The sequence below is a fragment of the Oncorhynchus tshawytscha genome, linkage group LG06 (assembly GCF_018296145.1).
Source record: "Oncorhynchus tshawytscha isolate Ot180627B linkage group LG06, Otsh_v2.0, whole genome shotgun sequence".
Classification (NCBI taxonomy): Eukaryota; Metazoa; Chordata; class Actinopteri; order Salmoniformes; family Salmonidae; genus Oncorhynchus; species Oncorhynchus tshawytscha.
The window spans coordinates 44520952-44545593 of NC_056434.1; the positions used below are offsets into that span (position 1 = coordinate 44520952).

The 24642-nt window shown below is 40.8% G+C and overlaps 1 protein-coding gene across 1 annotated transcript in view; it reads left to right on the top strand.

Annotated features, from left to right (window-relative positions):
• The window catches only part of LOC112252597 (polypeptide N-acetylgalactosaminyltransferase 18), a 99521-nt gene that overhangs the window by 58485 nt on the left and 16394 nt on the right, over positions 1 to 24642 (top strand). The window contains exon 10 of the mRNA XM_024423962.2: positions 2546 to 2710. Within this exon, the coding sequence (XP_024279730.1) occupies positions 2546 to 2710 (165 nt within the window). The remainder of the gene's footprint in view (positions 1 to 2545; positions 2711 to 24642) is intronic.

Below are 24642 nucleotides of genomic sequence, written 5' to 3' on the forward strand. Positions count from 1 at the left end.
TGAAGAACAAGGAACACACCAGGCAGGTCCGAGATACTGTTGTGAAGAAGTTTAAAGCCGGATTTGGATACAAAAAGATTTCCCAAGCTTTAAACATCCCAAGAAGCACTGTGCAAGCGATTAATTTTGAAATGGAAGGAGTATCAGACCACTGCAAATCTACCAAGACCTGGCCGTCCCTCTAAACTTTCAGCTCATACAAGGAGAAGACTGATCAGAGATGCAGCCAAGAGGCCCATGATCACTCTGGATGAACTGCAGAGATCTACAGCTGAGGTGGGAGACTCTGTCCATAGGACAACAATCAGTCGTATATTGCACAAATCTGGCCTTTATGGAAGAGTGGCAAGAAGAAAGCCATTTCTTAAAGATATCCATAAAAAGTGTCGTTTAAAGTTTGCCACAAGCCACCTGGGAGACACACCAAACATGTGGAAGAAGGTGTTCTGGTCAGATGAAACCAAAATTGAACTTTTTGGCAACAATGCAAAACGTTATGTTTTGCGTAAAAGCAACACAGCTCATCACCCTGAACCCACCATCCCCACTGTCAAACATGGTGGTGGCAGCATCATGGTTTGGGCCTGCTTTTCTTCAGCAGGGACAGGGAAGATGGTTAAAATTGATGGGAAGATGGATGGAGCCAAATACAGGACCATTCTGGAAGAAAACCTGATGGAGTCTGCAAAAGACCTGAGACTGGGATGGAGATTTGTCTTCCAACAAGACAATGATCCAAAACATAAAGCAAAATCTACAATGGAATGGTTCAAAAATAAACATATCCAGGTGTTAGAATGGCCAAGTCAAAGTCCAGACCTGAATCCAATCGAGAATCTGTGGAAAGAACTGAAAACTGCTGTTCACAAATGCCCTCCATCCAACCTCACTGAGCTCAAGTTGTTTTGCAAGGAGGAATGGGAAACAATTTCAGTCTCTCGATGTGCAAAACTGATAGAGACATACCCCAAGCGACTTACAGCTGTAGTCGCAGCAAAAGGTGGCGCTACAAAGTATTAACTTAAGGGGGCTGAATAATTTTGCACGGCCAATTTTTCAGTTTTTGATTTGTTAAAAAAGTTTGAAATATCCAATAAATGTCGTTCCACTTCATGATTGTGTCCCACTTGTTGTTGATTCTTCACAAAAAAATACAGTTTTATATCTTTATGTTTGAAGCCTGAAATGTGGCAAAAGGTCGCAAAGTTCAAGGGGGCCGAATACTTTCGCAAGGCACTGTATTTCTCAGTCCTCAGTTTGATTGAAGGCCTCAATCTGTATTTTTGCCTTGTAACTGATTGCTTCTAGAAAGAGAGAAGGAACAACACATCATGAAGTTAAGCTGGCTACTAGTTTAAGGTCTCTGTGACCAACAGATGCATATCTGTATTTCTGAGCCATGTTGCTAACTATAGTGATGTCCCCTCTCTCTTCACTCCCCATCCCAGCTGCTAGGGTTAACCTCATTGCTCAGCCCACACTGAGAAACCTCTTCATCACATATGCAGACAACATGGCTATTTTATTCAGCACAGCTGTTGTCTCTGTCCTGCCACCACCTCTTCACTGTTAGAACAGGTGGGGCTGCCAAACACCAGCAATTAGGATGTCCCACTACAATTAAGCCTCTGTAAATAATCACTCCACTAGATTTCTCTTTCTTATCGGAAAGCATTTTAATGTGGCTGGCTGTGTGAAAGAGATGGCCACTGTCATGGTCAGCGACGATTTTGAATGATATTTGTCATTTTTGTGCATTAGATTGCACAGCAAACTATATTTAATTGTGGCTAAACCTCCTCTCACCCAGTATATCATAATTGTGAATGTATTTGTCAATCCTTGAATGAGTGCATGCCACAAACCATTGTACAGGAATAACAGGAATAACAGGTTTGCTATGTACCTACATTGTAGTTTCACTTTACTGATGTAACTACCATGTAATTGGATGATATTAGGGACACTTATTGTAAAGTGAAACCACAATTTCTATTGGAAAAATGTCCATCAATGTATGCATTTTTATGAATTCCTTTCTACTACTTGCTGTTTTGAATTACAATGTTTTTTGTAAAGTGTGTAAACACTTCAAGCTGTGGCTTTATTACAATAAACACCATTAGGACCTATCAAAGGACCTGGCAGGTAACGCAAGACAGAGTCCTCTCTTCACAGGCATTCAGACTAATGAGATTCTGTCACCAGCTCTGAATGGTGAGGAAACACCATTAAGCCTTCTGTTGGAAAGGAATGTCAATCTATGGACCGACTCCTGTTTAATAACCACTTATCACCGTATCCCACGTCAGCTATACGCTACCAGGATACGAGATCACAGATTAAAGGCTCAAACGTTGCTTTACATTTGGATAATTGCTTCTCTAAATGTCTTGTTTGTGACAGACAAACATAATCCCACCCAATTACCTCCCTGATGCTTGCCTTCAGTGCCTCCATTCAGATGCCATTTATGTTCCTTGTTCCATTCTGTTTGCTTGACACTCATCTGGTACATGTCCTTTTTTGTAATTTCCTTCTCCAGAACGTGTACTACACAAACTCACATCAGCTTCACCTGGGGGTCCTGAGCCCCACCATCGACGACGATGACAACAAGTGCCTGGTGGATGTGAACAACCGGCCGCGGCTCCTGGAGTGCAGCTACGCCACAGCCAAGCGCATGAAGCTCGCCTGGCTGTTTACTCAGGTAACGGCTACTCCTGTCTTCTCCTACCATTCCTCTCCTAAATGTATTAAACGAATGGACAACAATATTTAGGCTTCTACTTCCAGTTTATACAGTGCCTTCGGAAAGTATTCACAAGTATTTCCACATTTTGTTACTTTACAGCCTTATTGTAAAATTCATGAAATAGTCCCCCCCCCTCATCAATCTACACACAATACCCCTTAATGACAAAGCAAAAACAGGTTTTAAGAATATTTTGCAAATTGTTTAAAATAAAAACGGAAATATGAAATTTACATAAGTATTCAGACCCTTTACTCAGGACTTAGTTGAAGCACCTTTGGCAGCGATTACAGCATCTAGTATTCTTGGGTATGACGCTACAAGCTTGGTACACCTGTATTTGGGGAGTTTCTCCCATTCTCTTCTGCAGATCCTCTCAAGCTCTGTCAGGTTGGATGGGGAGCTGAGCATCTTTTTCTCAGGTCTCTCCAGAGATGTTCGATCGGGTTCATGTCCGGGCTCTGGCTGGGCCTCTCAAGGACATTGAGACTTGTCCCGAAGCCACTCCTGCGTTGTATTGTCTGTGTGCTTAGGTTGTTGTCCTGTTGGAAGGTGAATGTTCATCCCCAATCTGAGGTCCAGAGGGCTCTGGAGCAGGTTTTCATCACGGATCTCTCTGTACTTAGTTCCGTTCATCTTTCCCTCGATTCCCAGTTCTTGCCACTGAAAAACATCCCACAGTATGATGCTGCCACGACCAAAAGAGTTGGAGTCTGTTTTGTAATGGGTGGCCAGTAATAAACTGGTCCTGAACATCTCTAAAACTAAGAGCATTGTATTTGGTACAAATCATTCCTTAAGTGCTACTCAGCTGAATCTGGTAATGAATGGTGTGGCTGTTGAACAAGTTGAGGAGACTAAATTACTTGGCGTTACCTTAGCTTGTAAACTGTCATGGTCAAAACATATAGATTCAATGGTTGTAAAGATGGGGAGAGGTCTAGCTGTAATAAAGAGATGCTCTGCTTTTTTTGACACCACACTCCAAAAAGCAAGTTCTGCAGGCTCTAGTTTTGTCTAATCTTGATTATTGTCCAGTCGTGTGGTCGAGTGCTGGAAGGAAAGACCTAGTTAAACTGCAGCTGGCCCAGAACAGAGCGGCACATTTTCCTCTTAATTGTAATCAGAGGGCTAATATTAATACTATGCATGCCAGTCTCTCTTGGCTAAGAGTTGACTGCATCACTTTTGAAAATCTTTTGCATAGTCAACTTACACACAGCTCTGACACACACACTTATGCCACCAGGGTTATTTTCGTAGTCCCCAAATCCAGAACAAATTCAAGAAAACGTACGGTATTATATGGAGCCTTCAATTTCCATTTCATATTGCTCAAATAAACAGCAAACCTTGTTTCAAAAAAACAGATAAAGAAACACCTCTTGGCACAACGCCTCTCCCTTATTTGACCTGGATAGTTTGTGTGTATGCATTGATATGTAGGCTACGTGTGCCTTTATACAAATGTATGTAGTTCTGTCCTTGTTGTTCTTGTCTAATGATCTTCTGCATTATGTCATTCTGTATTATGCTTCATGTTTTGTGTGGACCCCAGGAAGGTTAGCTGCTGCTTTTGCAACAGCTAATGGGGATCCTAATAAAATACCAAATGGCAAATAAAAACAGAATGCACCTGAGCTCAATTTCCAGTCCAGTAGCAAAGGGCCTGAAAACTTATGTAAATAAGGTATTTCTGTTTTTTTTTATTTTTATACATTTGCAAAAATGTCTAAACCTCTTTTCGCTTTGTCATTATGGGGTATATTGTGTAGATTTCTGAGAGAAAAAAAATCCATTTTAGAATAAGGCTGTAATGTTACAAAATGTGGAAAATATTAAGGGATCAGATTACTTTCCGTAGGCACTGTACATACTATATATATTTATCGGACACCGTATATTTTACCATGGTCATCTTTTTTTAAATGTGTTTTTAGTACCACCCAGCTACCATCAACAAATATTTATTTGGATCAATACATTTCATTAGATTAGGAAGGGAATGAAAACAAAAGTAATGAAATAATTACTACATATCTTTGATCAGTAACTGTAGTACTATTACTCAAATTGGAACAGTACTCTATTATATTACTTATTAGAGAAAAAAGTAACACTACTGTAAAGCGTTACTTTGTAACTTGTTACCTCCAACACTGGTCACTAGCAAAGTTACAAATGTGGTAGATGAACCAGGCTAATAAGATACTGTATTGGGATGTTGAGCATTTCGAGAAGAGGAGCAGATGTGAAGAGATTGGCCTGTTAGTGGGTTAAAAGTGTGGTTCACCGGCCTGCATTCAAGTGGCCTTGATTCTCATTAAGGAGTGTTGCAAAAAAGCGTCAGCGCCATATGAAAAGCCATAGTAGGTCATTGAACCCGGTCTCATTAAACACGTTAGGCGATGTTCAGTTTTCTCGCCTAACGACTCTCCTTGTTCTCCACTGCAGACGCTGCCATTAAATGTCTCTAATTAGGCCTAATGTCACCCTCATGATCACACTGAAAATGTACTTCTTTGGCTTTTTGTAATGTTGAGAGCATCACAATTAGGTGTTCCTCAAGGTTCAAATAAGGGCCTCTCATTTTTAATAGTGAGAGGAATGTTTAGATTCAAAGACAGTCAAATGAGTAACGCGTTATCGTGGTAGGAACATCTGGATTAATACAGTAGGAGGACTTGAAAATAAAAAAGTGTCATTAAACTTTATGCAACCTGCCAGACACATCAGGGACACAACTGCATTCATCCTTAGCCAATTCTGAATTGCACATTGAAGCTGTTAGAAGAACTGTCCGCATCTTCTTTTCATCAGCCAACAAGATGAGTAGGCTACTGAACAGCAAAAGCACTAACCTATGTCAATCTACTATCCCCCATAGTACAAAAGTTGATATATTCTGTGTGATAAAATAAATATTCCAAACATCGTCTGAGACAGTTGTGGGATGCGAAAGATCTCAAATTAATACAACCACTAGCATTCCCACCAAAAAAGGACTCAATGTAGATGACACAACGGATGAGAATGTTTAGCTTTAAATGTTGATCATCTATTTGTCTATTTCTTCACATAAGCACAGCAATGCGCACATGGCAGTAGGCTATAAGCTTGAATGTTCCATTAGCAGGAAAACACCATTATCAAAAGTGACCACAAATGTGATTATGCATGTAATGCTTTTATGATAAAGGTGCATTTTTATGGTGAAAATGATCTTCCCCAAACTTGAAACTCACGGGCTGCTCATGTATGCCAGTTAGGCTCTACACCCGTTGTAAAGCAGATTCTGCTTAATTTTAGGAAGTTATTTGGCCACTTTAGTTGTGATACAGAACATATTAACACATCTATACCTTATGAGCAAGATTACATGAGGTGTGTGACTATGATTAGAAAAAGTCTTATGCTGGGCATCATTATTTTTTAACCTTTTTTATTTAACTAGGCAAGTCAGTTAAGAACAAATTCTTATTTTCAATGACTACCTAGGAACAGTGGGTTAACTGCCTTGTTCAGGGACAGAACAACAGATTTTTTTTTACCTTGTCAGCTCAGGGATTGGATCTTCCAACCTTTCGGTCCAACGCTCTAACCGCTAGGCTACCTGCCGCCAATTGGTTGTGCAGCCAGACTTATTTGCGATTCCTTTTGCCTCATCCCTCTCAACTATACCATTTTTAAATTCCTCATTAATATACAGGAATTTAAGTTTTTACAGTCATTTTCTTAATAGGTGCATGTTTATTAGTAACTGGAATAAGCAATTTCATAAGTACATCAACAACATGCTGTAGGAAGAACATGAGTAACAGAACTTCTTGTATGACCTCTTGTACACGATATAAGGCTCAGCCTTTGGATCTTTGGTTTCCTAGATAAGTCAACTATATCTGATGGATTTGGATACGGCTTTCAACCAAATTTCTGCAGCATTAATACATATATATTATTTAATTCCTGTGCTCTTTGTAAATACCCTGGTAGGTTGAGTGATAACCTGAGTCAGGTTGCAGGCACTGGTTGCATTTTCTTGAGTGGGCAGCTTGATGAAAGCCAGTCAATATCTAAATCACCCAGAAAATATACCGGTCTGTTGATATCACATACATTATCAAGCATTTCACACAAGTTATCCAGATACTGACTGTTAGCACTTGGTGGTCCATAGGAGCTTCTGTCAAGAATGGCCTTTAGATGAGGCAGATAAAGCTGTAGCCATCTATAAGCTTTACAGGAACACCTCCACCAATGGCATTTCTGTATTTTCTGTTATAACCATGTACAGCGGTTTGTCCTTTAAAAGTTGCAGCATACTGCTGCGCAGCTTGCATGGTGCCGCAGAATTCTATGTTACGTTATTTAAGTGTGAACCACTGGTGCTATTAAATCTAGTTTGACCACCAGTGGGCATCTTTGAGAAGCATTTAATAGCCTTTCATTAGTGGCTGTACAAGAGAATAACATTTTAAAAAATTGGAAGAACATAGTATATGGGACTGATTTCAAGAAATGTAGCTTATTTAATTTGATTCATATTATAGTGTTTCTATTCCAAGAAAAACGTAAAAACCCTCTGGTTTTCTGTTAGGATGGAATGGAAAATATGGCACTGTACAACGTGAGGTTTGGGAGTAGGCTTCAGTACTATTTAGCTAAAGAATCCCTGTGTCGTGCGGGAGACCGGGGTTCAATTCCAAGGTGGGGAGGAAGGAGTAGGCTGTCCTTGTAAATAAGAATTTGTTCTTAACTGACTTGCCTAGTTAAATAAAGGTTACACTAAGAGCATAAGATTTCAACACCCTAATTGTATAATTGTAGTCTAACCAATACCCAAACAGAGATTGTCAGAATAAAATCTCATTGATTTATCAAGACCAGTACCCATGCTTGTCTTAGAGCAGTGGGAAACAGTGCTAAAATAGTTGTAGGCTATTGCTTCTAACTTCAATATGTTCTTTAAATAAATAAGACCTACACCACTTTTAACAGCACATTACTCAACACTAGTGAGACTCATGTCGCCTACGGTAGGCCACAGCATATTGAAAAATATGATATTACTCCCCGCCAATAATTACATTTTAGAGGATTGGAGGATTCTAAATTTAAACCAAAAGTCGCCTCATGGGTCTCCGGGTGGCGGCCGGCACGGGTATCGAACCTGCATATGTAGCAACACCGCTTAGACTGTTGCACCACTCAGGCGCTGTACAATGTAACTGGTCGGGAGTGGGCTACAGTACTACAGTAAGAGAGAAAAAAGTCCTAACAAAATCAAATAATGAAAACCTTAGTGTAACAACAATTTTGCACGACTTCAGTATTACTTAAGTTATCAGTTTCTATTTAGGTTTATGTCGCCCATTCATTGTCAGTTAGAGACACAGTAGGACCCAAAAGCATAATCAGTGCTCTAACTCCCCGTGCGCTGGTCTGGAGGAATGAAGTGGTGATGCAGGGTACCGTACTAAACCACAAATTACCTCTAAGTCCCGCAGCATAATCACTAAACTTTTAGTGGAGCAACCACTATATTGCTACCACTGTATCTCCAAAGGTGTTCTAAGTGAGTTTCAGAGAACGTACAAATATGAATGTCATCTGTTACTAGCACATTATTGATTTCATGAACCTTGTTTCTTAACTATAGAATCGGTGTCTCCCCCCACAGGACAGTTAAGCTAATGTGATTAGCATGAGGTTGTAAGTAACATGAACATTTCCCAGGACATAGACATATCTGATATGGGCAGAAAGCTTAAATTCTTGTTAATCTAACTGCACTGTCCAATTTACAGTAGCTATTACAGTGAAATAATATGATGCTATTGTTTGAGGAAAGTGCACAATTATGAAATTAAATGTATTAATAAACCAATTAGGAACATTTTGGGTAGTCTTGATACAATATTTTGTATTGGATCAGTCTAAACCTTTGCACATACACTAGTGGCCGAAATCTAAATTGCGCCTGGGCTGGAATAATGCATTAGGGCCTTTCTCTTGCATTTCAAAGATGATGGTACAAAAAACGCAGGTTTTATCTTTTTATCATATCTAATGTGTTATATTCTCATACATTAATTTCACATTTCCACAGATGTACCAGTGTTTATTTTCAAATGCATATCCTTGCTTCAGGTCCTGAGCTACAGGCAGTTAGATTTGGGTATGTCATTTTAGGCAAGAATTTAAAAAACGGGCGGATCCTTGAGGTTTTAAGCTACATATTTTAACATGGGCTATTTTTAGCACTTTTCTGGGGTGTTTGATTATTTCAATTTCTTTACTGGGAAGCTTAGCAGAAGTAGACATGCTCTTGTTATTTATGTTAGTGCAGGGTGAGCTGCACAAAGTGGACTTCCTACTAGGGCACACCACCTCAGTGCTAACAGTATAACTCTTGCTCATATGCACATGATAACTGCATACAATAGCTGTAGGATCATCAGAGGCATTCAGGGTAGTTAGAGGGACATAAATTAGGTTACTTACATTGTCTACCAACGCACCTGGGATAATGTACATTTTGTTGAAGCATCATGACAACTCCGGGACATAATGGTAAGGATTAACTGAGCTGGGCTTGGATCATTGATAAGTCATTGTCTCAACGCAGCCTTATAATGCTGTGGAAGGATCCAGGAACCCAAATAATGATCTACCAAGCTTTGTTTCCAGAAGGTAGTGATGGTACCTGAAGAACAGAGAGTGGTTCGTTAGTATTCAACCTACAATCCCATGAATAACTGTCACTGTGGAGTAGTGGACCACCAAAGTAATGCTGCCGGTGGCTGTTTGATCAAAAGTTGTGGGACTGCCTCTTGGGAGGGCACAAGGACTCCTGCTTTAACATCCAGTGGAAAGCTTAGTGTGTGTTTTTGAAGCCAGAGTTCCTTTATGACGAGAGAGCGATTCAATCTGAAACGGACAGTCAGGAGCTGAGAATTATTTATAAGGGATCTTTCGAGATATTGAACTGTGTTTGACCCCGAGGGAAATGTTGCGTCGTAAATCTATGAGAAGCCACATCGATTTTTATCAGCTTCTTATTTTATTGGTCCATTTGATTTGCCCCTTTATAGACACCACTTCAAATCCGCAATAAAACGTGAATTACAGAAATGTTAAGCACAATAACCAAGGCATGATGCGCACTTGCTGTAAACACATGTTTAATTCAGTTGGGAGGGTGGAGTGAATATTACCGGGAAGATGCCCCAAGGGAGGTGGGACAGCCAACGTGGAGTGTGAGCTGTTCTGTCAGGTTAGAGTGCTTGTCCTTACTACAGCACACTGAGCCAGGCCTCACATGCCAGAGCTGCTTAGCTGGAGACAAGTCAGCAAGGATACTCAGCTATACATAATAATTTACTACCACAGCTGCTCCAGCCTCCGTCTACCCTACACAGACGGTTCAAAAACAGATGTTTTTAGAAGAATGTGTTGTTTTTACCTATATTCATATCCAATGCTTTCTGCTGAGAACTCTTACGGACATAATTCTACCAAATAAAGACCCATGAAATGTCTAACACGTACACCATGTCCATTTTTTAATATTGGATACCTTCTGTGCATGGAATTGAAAATGATCAATCCCGATCTAAAAGTTTCACACTTTGTTGTAATGTAAATGGCTATTTAATTACAAACAGTGTGTGGACAATATTGATACTTGTGACTTTGGGGAAGTTTTGATTCTACTTTCAAACCAGCAGCAGGTAAAACACATTGTGAACGCTCCCTGAAGTACCTTTACAGAATCCGAGCACAGGTCACATAGGCTTCACAGCCTATTTGACCCACACTCCTGAGCACACTGCACAAAGGCAAAAATATGTGTGCAGGGTAAACAGTCTGCAATAAATCATTCCTATCTGAGTGAAGAGATTTAATTATCAAATTAAATGAATTATTTAAGGGATTTAGGTTTAGGGCCCTCTGGTATTGGAGTTCAATAGTTCCTGTCTGGGCACAATGGTTTGTAGCAGCATAAATTACGAGATGCACTGCTGAGAGATGAAAATCTAATGTAATTTGTTTGAGACTTACAGCAATATGCAATCATTGGACTGTTTTGCATTTGATCAATTGTTAAAAGGGGCTAACCCAGTGTTTCCCAAATTCGGTCCTCGGGGAACCCAAGGGGTGCTCAGATGAATCAACTAATCATCAAGATTGAATTATTTGAATCAGCTGTGTAGTGCTAGGGCAAAAACAAAATATGCACCCCTTGGGGTCCCGAGGACCCGAGTTTGGGAAACTGTGGGTTAACCGTTGTGAACTTGCCTTATGTTTTGCAGATGACAACTTGATCATCAATGGGTTATTTATAGAAACCCTTCCCATAGCACATTGAAAAAAGACATAGAAACAGTATACAATAGTATTCTCGTAAGATGATCACAACAAAACTCTTACTTTCAATGCTAAAATCTGTTTTATTTGGTATCTCATTAAGGAACCTTTAGCGGATCAATCTTTTCACATTCAAGTTGAAAACACTTAGCCAGCGTTAGCATCGCTACTAGTGAAACAATGGGAGTGGTAGGGCCCATGGCAGGATGCTTCAATAATCATGGCCAATGCCACTTCAAACCAAATGTTATAGCAACCAAAATACCATCATAAGATGCACATATAGAATATTGGAGGGTATTATACGAATTCTGGTATTTATATAACATTTTCCGTAGAATAACCATTTTTGGGAGAATACACACCAATACAATCGTTGAAGAGCTATATCTCTGCAGATGATCTGATAAACACAGCTCAAGAACAGTTTTAAAGTTTGTTCCAGGTCTGGGAAATCATCGAAGTCAGTATGTCAAGGATTATGTAATAATAGGGACAACCAACCAAGATGATGTCATAGTAGGTGGAATCAACCAAGTAACAAACTAGCCTGATTGCCTTGAAAAGAAATTAAGCATAGAGCAGGATGGATGAAGCTAAGAGCTAATTGAGAACAAAAATGACCCTAAAAAGCTTTGCAAATCATTTAAGGAACTAGGCTGTGGTAGTATGTGACCTGTGCTCGGATTCTGTAAAGGTACTTCAGGGAGCGTTCACAATGTGTTTTACCTGCTGCTGGTTTGAAAGTAGAATCAAAACTTCCCCAAAGTCACAAGTATCAATATTGTCCACACACTGCTTGTAATTAAATAGTCATTTACATTACATTACAACAAAGTGTGAAACCAAGTAACAAACTAGCCTGATTGCCTTGAAAAGAAATGAAGCATAGAGCAGGATGGATGAAGCTAAGAGCTAATTGAGAACAAAAATGACCCTAAAAAGCTTTGCAAATCATTTAAGGAACTAGGCTGTGGTAGTACTACCAAAAACAAACTAAACAGTATTGGACTGAACATCAGGGGGGAGATGGTATATGAAAAAAGTAGAAGTTGCCAATGAATTCAACTTTTTTAAATTATTATTATTTTTTTTTACTTCTGTTGCCAGCAAGCTGGTTAGCAAGCTGGTTAGCAAGCTGGTTAGCAAGCTGCCCACCAGTTCTGGTTTGTATGGAAGCAACCAAGTCCAGAAGTATTATGTAGAGTTAGGGGTTCAGCCAAACTCTCTTTCTTTTGCAAAGGTAGCAACAGCCAAACTAGTCAGTATGCTGGCAGAGCTTAAATGCTCCAAAGCCACAGGCCTGGGTAATATTCCTGCAAGGTTTCTTATAGATTCTGCTGAGCAAATTGGCCCTTGTATTACGCATATCGTTAATCTCTCTCTTGAACAAGGTACCTTTCCCAGGGACATGAAACAAGCTAAAGTTATACCTCTGTATAAGAGGGGGATAAAGTCTGACCCTGGGAATTATATGCCTGTATCTATCCTCTGTGTAACATCAAAGATCCTGGAGAGAGTTGTACATGAGCAAATGTAGGAACATGTTAACAAACAGGGTCTGATGTATTTTTATTTATTTTTTATTTCACCTTTATTTAACCAGGTAGGCTAGTTGAGAACAAGTTCTCATTTGCAACTGCGACCTGGCCAAGATAAAGCATAGCAGTGTGAACAGACAACAGAGAGTTACACATGGAGTATACAATTAACAAGTCAATAACACAGTAGAAAAAAAGGGAGTCTATATACATTGTGTGCAAAAGGCATGAGGAGGTAGGCGAATAATTACAATTTTGCAGATTAGCACTGGAGTGATAAATGATCAGATGGTCATGTACAGGTAGAGATATTGGTGTGCAAAAGAGCAGAAAAGTAAATAAATAAAAACAGTATGGGGATGAGGTAGGTAAAAAATGGGTGGGCTATTTACCGATAGACTATGTACAGCTGCAGCGATCGGTTAGCTGCTCAGATAGCAGATGTTTGAAGTTGGTGAGGGAGATAAAAGTCTCCAACTTCAACGATTTTTGCAATTCGTTCCAGTCACAGGCAGCAAAGAACTGGAACGAAAGGCGGCCAAATGAGGTGTTGGCTTTAGGGATGATCAGTGAGATACACCTGCTGGAGCGCGTGCTACGGGTGGGTGTTGCCATCGTGACCAGTAAACTGAGATAAGGCGGAGCTTTACCTAGCATGGACTTGTAGATGACCTGGAGCCAGTGGGTCTGGCGACGAATATGTAGCGAGGGCCAGCCGACTAGAGCATACAGGTGGCAGTGGTGGGTGGTATAAGGTGCTTTAGTGACAAAACGGATGGCACTGTGATAAACTGCATCCAGTTTGCTGAGTAGAGTGTTGGAAGCAATTTTGTAGATGACATCGCCGAAGTCGAGGATCGGTAGGATAGTCAGTTTTACTAGGGTAAGTTTGGTGGCGTGAGTGAAGGAGGCTTTGTTGCGGAATAGAAAGCCGACTCTAGATTTGATTTTCGATTGGAGATGTTTGATATGAGTCTGGAAGGAGAGTTTACAGTCTAGCCAGACGCCTAGGTACTTATAGATGTCCACATATTCAAGGTCGGAACCATCCAGGGTGGTGATGCTAGTCAGGCGTGCGGGTGCTTTTCGGTTGTGTTTTTAGAAAAACATACTCCACTGATTCATGTCAACTTTACTTGACTGACTTCCTCAGGAAAGAGATTGATGAGGGAAATCTCTGTGGAATGGTACTGCTTGACCTACAGAAGGCCTTTGATACTGTTAACCACTGTTTTAATCTCCAAACTGGAGGCACTGGGGTTAAGCAGTATCCCTCTAGGCTGGGTAAAGTCCAATTTATCAGGTAGGGAGCAAGTAGTAGAGGTTAATGTTTCACTGTCTCAGGCAGAAACAATGAGTTGTGGCGTTCTGCAGGGGAGCATGCTTGGGCCTCTGCTGTTTTTATTGTATATTAACGATATGAAAGATGCTTGTTATTGCCTTCTTTTTCTTTATGCGGATGACTCTACACTTCTGGTGTCTCACAAAAGTACAACTATGTTGGGGAGCATACTTAGCGCAGAGTTTACTAACATTCGCAAATGGCTTGGAGATAATAAGCTGTCTCTGCACTTAGGGAAAACTGAATAAATTGTTTTTGGATCCAGACCTAAATTGAGTAGGTCCTCTGAAATCAGTGTGGAGTTAAGGGGCGAGGTGCTGACTACTAAAACCTCTGTTAGCTACTTGGGATGTATCCTTGATGGAAGCTTGGGAGGTGTGAGCATGGCCAATAAAGTTCTAGGGAAGGTTAATGCCAGGACTCTGTTTTTGGCTAGAATGTCCAAGCTGCTTGATAAGGACTCCATGAATGTGCTAGCTACTGCCCTCATTCAATGCCATTTTGACTATGCTTGTACTTCCTGGTTTGGGGGCTTATCTAAATTTATGAAGGGGAATGTCCAGATTGCCCAGAATAATCTGATCAGGGTAGTATTGAAGGTGAGTTCAAGTACTCACATAGGCAAGAGCTTGTTTCAGGAACTTACCTCTCTGCCTGTTGAGGCTTGGGTGTCCCAGATTAGACTAGGTTTGGTTTACAGGAGTATTTATGGTCCTGCACTCAGATATCTAACTGATTACTTTCCTCGTGTTAGGAATGCACACAATCATAGCACCAGATCAGGTGTTGCTGATGTGTGCTTATACAGGTTCCGGAGTAATGCTGGGAAAGTTACTTTCTTGTATACTGGAGCCTCAGAATGGAATGAGTTGACTCTGCCCATTTAAAAACAATGCCCTCTCTGGGCAGCTTTAAAAATAAAGTAAAAATATGTTTGATGTCTTCTGTGGCCATATGAATAACCCCTGATGATGTAACTGGATCGATGAGATGTTTTTCTTCTCTGTTTTTGTTTTATTATTTCACTGCCATACTGTGTTCGATCTTGTCTAGCCATCTTGTCTCAAGAGGACCACAATGGAAATAATTCCCAGGCTTTGTGTTATCCTCAATGATTTTACTCATGTGCATGTGTGGCTTTTTCAAGTTTTATGTGTGCTTGTTTTTTTTAAATTGTCGAATTAATAAACTAAACTTAGCCACAGAATATGGGATAGTGTTACCTCGTACCTACTACCGGCTAATAATTGGAAACAAATCATTTGATCAATGCAATTTCCCCTCCTGCAAATAAAATATTTTGTTTCTGTTAAGGTTTCACTTGAGGCTAATCAACATCTGAGGACAGTGGAAACTCAAAACCTTGCTAGATCAATAGGGGCTAGCTAGCTGTTATATGCCTAATTTATTATTCTAATAGTACATTTAATGTCTTAAACATTCCAACATAGGCCTACTACCAATGACGCCGCCTTTATATACAGTGCCTTCAGAAAGTATTCATACCCCTTGACTTATTTCACATTTTGTTGTGTTACAGCCTGAATTCAACATGTTTTTTTCTCACCCATCCACAATACCCAATAATGAGAAAGTGAAAACATGTCTAGAAACGTTTGCACATTTATTGAGAATTAAATCCAGAAATATCTCATGTACATAAGTATTCATACATAAGTCCATACATGTTAGAAACACCTTTTAACAGCGATTACAGCTTTGAGTCTTTCTGGGTAGGTTCTTTAAGAGGTTTCCATACCTGGATTGTACAATATTTGCCCATTTTAAAAAATATATATATATATATTTTTACAAATTCTTCAAGCTCTGTCAAATTTGTTGTTGATCATTGCTAGACAAGCATTTGTCTTTCCATAGATTTTAAAACCTTTTAAGGATCTGACCCTTTCTTTAAATTTTCGCCTAAAATGACATACCCAAATGTAACTGCCTGTAGCTCAGGACCTGAAGCAAGGATATGCATATACTTGATACCATTTGAAATGAAACACTTTGAAGTTTGTGGAAATTAATGTAGGAGAATATAACACATTAGATCTGGTAAAAGATAATACAAACAAAAAAACATGTATTTTCCCCCCAAAAATTGTTCAATCATCTTTGAAATGTAAGAGAAAGGCCATAATATAATATTGCAGTTTAGGCGCAATTTAGATTTTGCCCACTCGATGGCAGCAGTGTGTGCAAAGTTTCAGATTGTTCCAGCGAAGCATTGCCATACTGCAATTGATACATTTTCTATACATTTTCTAACTATAAAGAACATACAGAAATGATATGATGATACAAAATTTTTGTTTACACACTTCCAGGAATGTCATACATGATAGATCTTTAGCTTATACACTAACTTTCACACATCTAGATGGCTGTGCGAGTTGGGTGTGGAGCCAGAGGCAGCACGAGTTCAAACTGTATAGCCCAGTTCCTACATTTGAATATAAAAATGGATTTTATCAAACAAAACTGTCACATTTTATCTCTGGGACTCTCAGGATGACAAATCAGCGCAAGATTACTGAATGCAAGTACATTATTTACCTTCAGAGGTGAATGTATCAAACCAGTTGCTGTGATACATTTTTGTTGTTGTGCACTCTCCTCAAACAATAGCATGGTATGTTTTTGCTGTAATAGCTACTGTAAATGGTAGAGTGCAGTTAGATTAACAAGAATTTAAACTTTTTGCCCATAGTTTGCTGTTACTTACGTCATTCTAGTCACACTAGCGCACGTTAGCGTCAACCATCCCGGTATAGGTACACCGATCTCGTTGCGGTTAAAGAACCTCTAAGTAAAACTTTGGCCTCGAGTTTTAGGTAATTGAAAGGTGAATTATTCTCTGTGTCTGGTGGAAATCAGACTGAACCAGGTTTTCTGCTAGGATTTTGCCTGTGCTTAGCTCCATTCACATTTTTCTTTACTCCTCAGTCCGTAACGCATACCCATAACACGATGCAGCCACCACCATGCTTGAAATTTGGAGAGTGGTACTCAGTAATATGGTTGTGTCAAATCCAATACAACACTTTGTATTCAGGACAAAAAGTGAAATGCTTTGGCACATTATTTGCAGTGTTACTTTAATGCCTTGTTGCAAACAGGATGCATGTTTTGGAATATTTGTATTTTGTACAGGCTTCCTTCTTTTTACTCTCTCAATTAGGTTAGTATTGTGGAGTAACTACAACACAATGTTTTTGATCCATCGTCAGTTTTCTCCTGTAACAGCCATTAAACTCTTAACTGTTTTAAAGTCACCATTGACCTGATGGTGAAATCCCTGAGCGATATCCTTCCTTTCTGGCAACTGAGTTCGGAAGGATACTTTTATATTTGTATTGATACACCATCCAAAGTGTAATTAATAAGTTCACCATGATCAAAGGGATATTCAATGTCTGCTGTAAAATAAAAAATCTACCAATTGGTGCACTTCTTTGCGAGGGATTGGAAAACCTACCTGGTCTTTGTGGTTGAATCTGTGCTTGAAATTCACTGCTCGACTGAGGGACCTTACAATTATCTGGATGTGTCGGGTACAGAGATGAACACTATTGTTGCACACAGTGAGTCCATGCAACTCATTATGTGACTTGTTAAGCACATTTTTACTCCTGAACTTATTTTGACTAGCCACAACAAAGGGGTTAAAGTTTTATTTTATTTTACCTTTATTTAACTAGTTAAGAACAAAATCTTACTTTCAATGACGGCCTAGGAAAAGTGGGTTAACTGCCTTGTTCAGGGGCAGAACAATAGATTTGTACCTTGTCAGCTCAGGGATTCGAGGGACTTGCAACCTTAGCAACCTCAGGGACTTGCAACCTTTTATTTATTAGTCCAACGCTCTAACCACTAGGCTACGCTGCCGCCCACTAGCCACACTGGCACTAATACTTAGTGAATCAAGACATTTCAGCTTTTCATTTTTAATTCATTTGTAAAAATGCTGAAAAACATAATTCCACTTTAACATCACATCAAAACTGATTTGTCACATACACGTGTTTAGCAGATGTTATTGCAGGTGTAGTGAAATGATTGCGTTTCTAGGTCTAACAGTGCAGTAATATCTAACAGTAATATCTAACACTAATGTAAAGGAATGGAATTAAGAATATATACATATTTGGGCGAGCAATGTCAGAGTGGCATAGTCTAAGATACATTAGAATAGGATATAATACAGTATATACATATGAGATGAGTAATGCAAAATATGTAAACATTATTAAAGTGACTAGTGTTCCATTATTAAAGTGGCCAATTATTCCAAGTCTATGTATTTAGGGCAGCAACCTCTAATGTGCTAGTGATGGCTATTTTAATAGTATTTAACAATCTGATGGCCTTGAGATAGAAGCTGTTTTTCAGTCTCTCGGCACTATCTTTGATGCACATGTACTGACCTCGCCTTCTGGATGATAGCGGGGTGAACAGGCAGTGGCTCGGGTGGTTGTTGTCCTTGATGATCTTTTTGGCCTTCCTGTGACATCAGGTGCTGTAAGTGTCCTGGAGGGCAGGTAGTTTGCCCCCGGTGATGCTGTTGCGGGCGGTGCAGTTTCCGTACCAGGCGGTGATACAGCCCGACAGGATGCTCTCAATTGTGCACCTGTAAAAGTGTGTGAGGGTTTTAGGTGCCAAGCCACATTTCTTCAGCCTCCTGAAGTTGAAGAGGCGCTGTTGCGCCTTCTTCATCACACTGTATGTGTGGGTGGAGCATTTCAGTTTGTCCTTGATCTGTACGCCGAGGAACTTGAAGCTTTCCACCTTCTCCTCTGCGGTCCCATCGATGTGAATAGGGGGGTGCTCCCTCTGCTGTTTCCTGAACTCCACGATCCGCTCCTTTTTCTTTTGTCGACGTTAGGTGAGGGGTTATTTTCCTGGGACCAGACTCCCAGGGCCCTCACCTCCTCCCTGTAGGCTGTCTTGTCATTGTTGGTAATCAAGCCTACTAATGTTGTGTCGTCTCCAAACTTGTTGATTGAGTTGGAGGCGTGTATGGCCACGCAGTCATGGGTGAACAGGGAGTACAGGAGGGGGCTGAGCACTCATCCTTGTGGGGCCCCAGTGTTGAGTATCAGTGAAGTGGAGGTGTTTTTTCCTACCTTCACCACCCGGGGGCAGCCCGTCAGGAAGTCCAGGACCAAGTTGCACAGGGCAGGGTTCAGACCCAGGGCCTCCAGCTTAATGATGATGGAGTATTGTGTGTAGGCAATTGACAAAAAATCTCTATTTAATACATGTTAAATTCATGTTGTAACACAACAAAATGGGGAAAAAGTCCAGGGGTGTGAATAGGGCTGTGGCGGTCATGACATTTTGTGAGCCGGTGATTGTCAAGCAAATAACTGCTGGTCTCGCAGTAATTGACCGTTAATTAACATAAACACATTTAGCATCTCCTGGCTTCCTACAAGCCACTGATGTAGACCTTTTGGAACATCTACATTTTAAAAAGTCTAATAAATCCATGTAATATAGCCTACACCTTCACAATAAATCCATTATTTATTTTAGACAGGTCTAAAGAAACATGATATGTAGAACAGAACAGCATACTCTGAGTTGTCCTTATGTTAGGCCCTGATCTGGCTTTGCCATATGGCTGTGGGCTACACTTGTTCATTTAGCAGACAAGATTTGCTTAGGATTCCGTGGCATTATTTCATAGTATGAAGAATACATTTGAACATAGCTGAATAAAATGCACAATATATTTTCTCCAAACGATTTGAGTGTGCACATGAGGCTATTCTGTGTTGAGCAGTGAACAAAGAAACATGTACTCCTATATGCTTAATTTAGAGTTATTTATGTAACTTTTAGTTGTGATTCAAATGTTGGGATATATGTTTAGATTATTAATACATTCTAAGGCTGCATGATGCGACTCTAATGATGATTTGAAAAAAGTTGCATGAAAGCCATGCGCTCTGCTTAGTTTAATGCGAAGGTGGTAAACACTTCTTCAGTCTCTCTCATTCCCAATTTGAAAAACATTTGATAATTCCTTGATTTTCCCGGCTGCATCCCCTTTGTGTGGCTGTAATGCCCCATAAAAAAAATCCATGCCTTTTACAGCCAGGGGCCGTTGTGCCCTTGGACTGAATATAACAATTATAATTCCCTTCTCCCGTGCTGCGTGCCGAAGCACCTCTCACACAGGTCTTTCTCACAGGCTACAAGTGAAGACGGACACATCAGGGACGCAACTGCGCGCTTCCTTATCCAATTCTGAGGCAAATATTGAAGTTATAGGAAGAACTGTCATTTATTTTTTTGTCAGACAAAAAGATGAATAGGCCTAAAGAACAGAAACATCACTAGCCTTTTGTCAATATACTATCCCCCATAGTACAAAAGTTGACCTATTATATTAAAAGCTAGAAATAAATATTCCAAACATAGTCTGGGACAGTTGTGGGATGCGGTAGATCCTAAATTAATACAACCACCAGCATAAAAAAAACCTGTATTCAGCAATGAGCCTGACTCAACAGATCCAAACATTTAGCTTAAACTGTTTATAAATTATTAGGCTATATTCTCACATTATAAGCGCAGCAATGCGCACACGGCAGTAGGCTATAAACGCAAATGTTCCATTAGCAGGAAAACACCATTCTCAAAAGGGACCGCAAATGTGATTATGCATGTAATGCTTTCATTATAAAGGTGCATTTATATGGTGAAAAATTATCTTCCCCAAACTTGAAACACACGTGCCAGTTAGGCTCTACACCCGTTGTAAAGCAAATGAATTTGCTTAATTTTAGTAAGTTATTTGGCCGCTTTAGTTGTGATACAAACCTTTTCAAAACATATAGGCGTATGGGCTAGGATTTGGAAAAGTTGCATAAAAAATGCATGGCTGTTTCTTGACTGAAGCTGGGCATCATTCACAAGTGTTAGGCTAATATTGTCACCCATCAAACTATTCTTGATTTAATCTTGTCTTTACATATATCAAATAATATACGTGTGAAATTTGATTAGATTTTGGAAAGGACCATTATCATGCACCTGTCTTGAAACAGGGTTGAAAAATACATGTAATATATGCTCTTAAATAGCGAATGGAGGACGCTTTTCCCACGGTTCATTTTCATGCCAGCCAGGTAGGCTATAGGCCTGTTGTAATGATAAGCAATGTGTTTAATATTAGGAAAGTTGAGAAATAAATGTAGTAGGTCTAGCCTATAGAAAGCTGATGGGATCCTCTTTTTAATAGAGACCATGACTGTTTTTTCACGCAATTGCATTGCCTATAGAAAAGTTGCCAAATCAAATCAAATCTAATTTTATTTGTCACATACACATGGTTAGCAGATGTTAATGCGAGTGTAGCGAAATGCTTGTGCTTCTAGTTCCGACAATGCAGTAATAACGAACAAGTAATCTAACTAACAATTCCAAAAAACTACTGTCTTATACACAGTGTAAGGGGATAAAGAATATGTACATAAGGATATATGAATGAGTGATGGTACAGAGCAGCATAGGCAAGATACAGTAGATGATATCGAGTACAGTATATACATATGAGATGAGTATGTAAACCAAGTGGCATAGTTAAAGTGGCTAGTGATACATGTATTACATAAGGATGCAGTCGATGATATAGAGTACAGTATCTACGTATGCATATGAGATGAATAATGTAGGGTAAGTAACATTATATAAGGTAGCATTGTTTAAAGTGGCTAGTGATATATTTACATCATTTCCCATCAATTCCCATTATTAAAGTGGCTGGAGTAGAGTCAGTGTCATTGACAGTGTGTTGGCAGTAGCCACTCAATGTTAGTGGTGGCTGTTTAACAGTCTGATGGCCTTGAGATAGAAGCTGTTTTTCAGTCTCTCGGTCCCACCTTTGATGCACCTGTACTGACCTCGCCTTCTGGATGACAGCGGGGTGAACAGGCAGTGGCTCGGGTGGTTGATGTCCTTGATGATCTTTATGGCCTTCCTGTAGCATCGGGTGGTGTAGGTGTCCTGGAGGGCAGGTAGTTTGCCCCCGGTGATGTGTTGTGCAGACCTCACTACCCTCTGGAGAGCCTTACGGTTGAGGGCGGTGCAGTTGCCATACCAGGCGGTGATACAGCCCGCCAGGATGCTCTCGATTGTGCATCTGTAGAAGTTTGTGAGTGCTTTTGGTGACAAGCCGAATTTCTTCAGCCTCCTGAGGTTGAAGAGGCGCTGCTGCGCCTTCCTCACGATGCTGTCTGTGTGAGTGGACCAATTCAGTTTGTCTGTGATGTGTATGCCGAGGAACTTAAAACTTGCTACCCTCTCCACTACTGTTCCATCGATGTGGATGGGGGTGTTCCCTCTGCTGTTTCCTGAAATCCACAATCATCTCCTTAGTTTTGTTGACGTTGAGTGTGAGGTTATTTTCCTGACACCACACTCCGAGGGGCCCTCACCTCCTCCCTGTAGGCCGTCTCGTCGTTGTTGGTAATCAAGCCTACCACTGTTGTGTCGTCCGCAAACTTGATGATTGAGTTGGAGGCGTGCGTGGCCACGCAGTCGTGGGTGAACAGGGAGTACAGGAGAGGGCTCAGAACTCACCCTTGTGGGGCCCAAGTGTTGAGGATCAGCGGGGAGGAGATGTTGTTGCCTAGCCTCACCACCTGGGGGCGGCCCGTCAGGAAGTCCAGTACCCAGTTGCACAGGGCGGGGTCGAGACCCAGGGTCTCGAGCTTGATGACGAGCTTGGAGGGTACTATGGTGTTGAATGCCGAGCTGTAGTCGATGAACAGCATTCTCACATAGGTATTCCTCTTGTCCAGATGGGTTAGGGCAGTGTGCAGTGTGGTTGAGATTGCATCGTCTGTGGACCTATTTGGGCGGTAAGCAAATTGGAGTGGGTCTAGGGTGTCAGGTAGGGTGGAGGTGATATGGTCCTTGACTAGTCTCTCAAAGCACTTCATGATGACGGATGTGAGTGCTACGGGGCGGTAGTCGTTTAGCTCAGTTACCTTAGCTTTCTTGGGAACAGGAACAATGGTGGCCCTCTTGAAGCATGTGGGAACAGCAGACTGGTATAGGGATTGATTGAATATGTCCGTAAACACACCAGCCAGCTGGTCTGCGCATGCTCTGAGGGCGCGGCTGGGGATGCCGTCTGGGCCTGCAGCCTTGCGAGGGTTAACACGTTTAAATGTCTTACTCACTTCGGCTGCAGTGAAGGAGAGACCTCATGTTTTCGTTGCAGGCCGTGTCAGTGGCACTGTATTGTCCTCAAAGCGGGCAAAAAAGTTATTTAGTCTGCCTGGGAGCAAGACATCCTGGTCCGTGACTGGGCTGGGTTTCTTCCTGTAGTCCGTGATTGACTGTAGACCCTGCCACATGCCTCTTGTGTCTGAGCCGTTGAATTGAGATTCTACTTTGTCTCTGTACTGGCGCTTAGCTTGTTTGATAGCCTTGCGGAGGGAATAGCTGCACTGTTTGTATTCAGTCATGTTACCAGACACCTTGCCCTGATTAAAAGCAGTGGTTCGCGCCTTCAGTTTCACACGAATGCTGCCATCAATCCACGGTTTCTGGTTAGGGAATGTTTTAATCGTTGCTATGGGAACGACATCTTCAACGCACCTTCTAATGAACTCGCACACCGAATCAGCGTATTCGTCAATGTTGTTGTCTGACGCAGTACGAAACATCTCCCAGTCCACGTGATGGAAGCAGTCTTGGAGTTTGGAGTCAGCTTGGTCGGACCAGCGTTGGACAGACCTCAGCGTGGGAGCCTCTTGTTTTAGTTTCAGTCTGTAGGCAGGGATCAACAAAATGGAGTCGTGGTCAGCTTTTCCGAAAGGGGGGCGGGGCAGGGCCTTATATGCGTCGCGGAAGTTAGAGTAACAATGATCCAGGGTCTTTCCACCCCTGGTTGCGCAATCGAATGCTTGCGCTTCTAGTTCCGACCATGCAGTAATATCTAACAAGTAATCTAACCTAACAATTTCACAACAACTACCTTATACACACACACCAGTGTAAAGGACTGAATAAGAGTAGGTACATAAAAATATATGAATGAGCGATGGCCGAACGGCATTGGCAAGATGGTATAGAGTACAATATATACATATGAGATGAGTAATGTAGGGTATGTAAACATTATTTAAAGTGGCTAGTGATACATTTATTACATAAATTTTTTCATTATTAAAGTGGCTACACAATGTTAGTGATGGCTGTTTAACAGTCAATACAATGCTTAGTACCAGGCTGTTAGCAAGTTTGGTAGACTACTAATGGACTTCAGCAGCATCAGAGCTTGGAGAAGCCCAATTACCATGACTAAGCGGTCACGTGGAATTTGACTGCCATCATGACCCGTGATCGCCTGTGTGGTTTTACGGTCACCGTAACAGCCCTAGATGTGAATACTTTCTGAAGGCAATGTTGGCCTATACAATTACCTCAAATAGTAGTTGTGCGCTTCCCGTGCTATGTAGCCTATAGGGGCTATATATCAAAGATAATTTGGTTAAAATTAAAAAAGCAGCACTACAACGGTCAATATTGAGAGTTTGGAGATAAATGCAGTGCCTACAGAGAGCTGAGACCCTATTTCCAACTGTCACAACAAAGGGTAGTGAAAT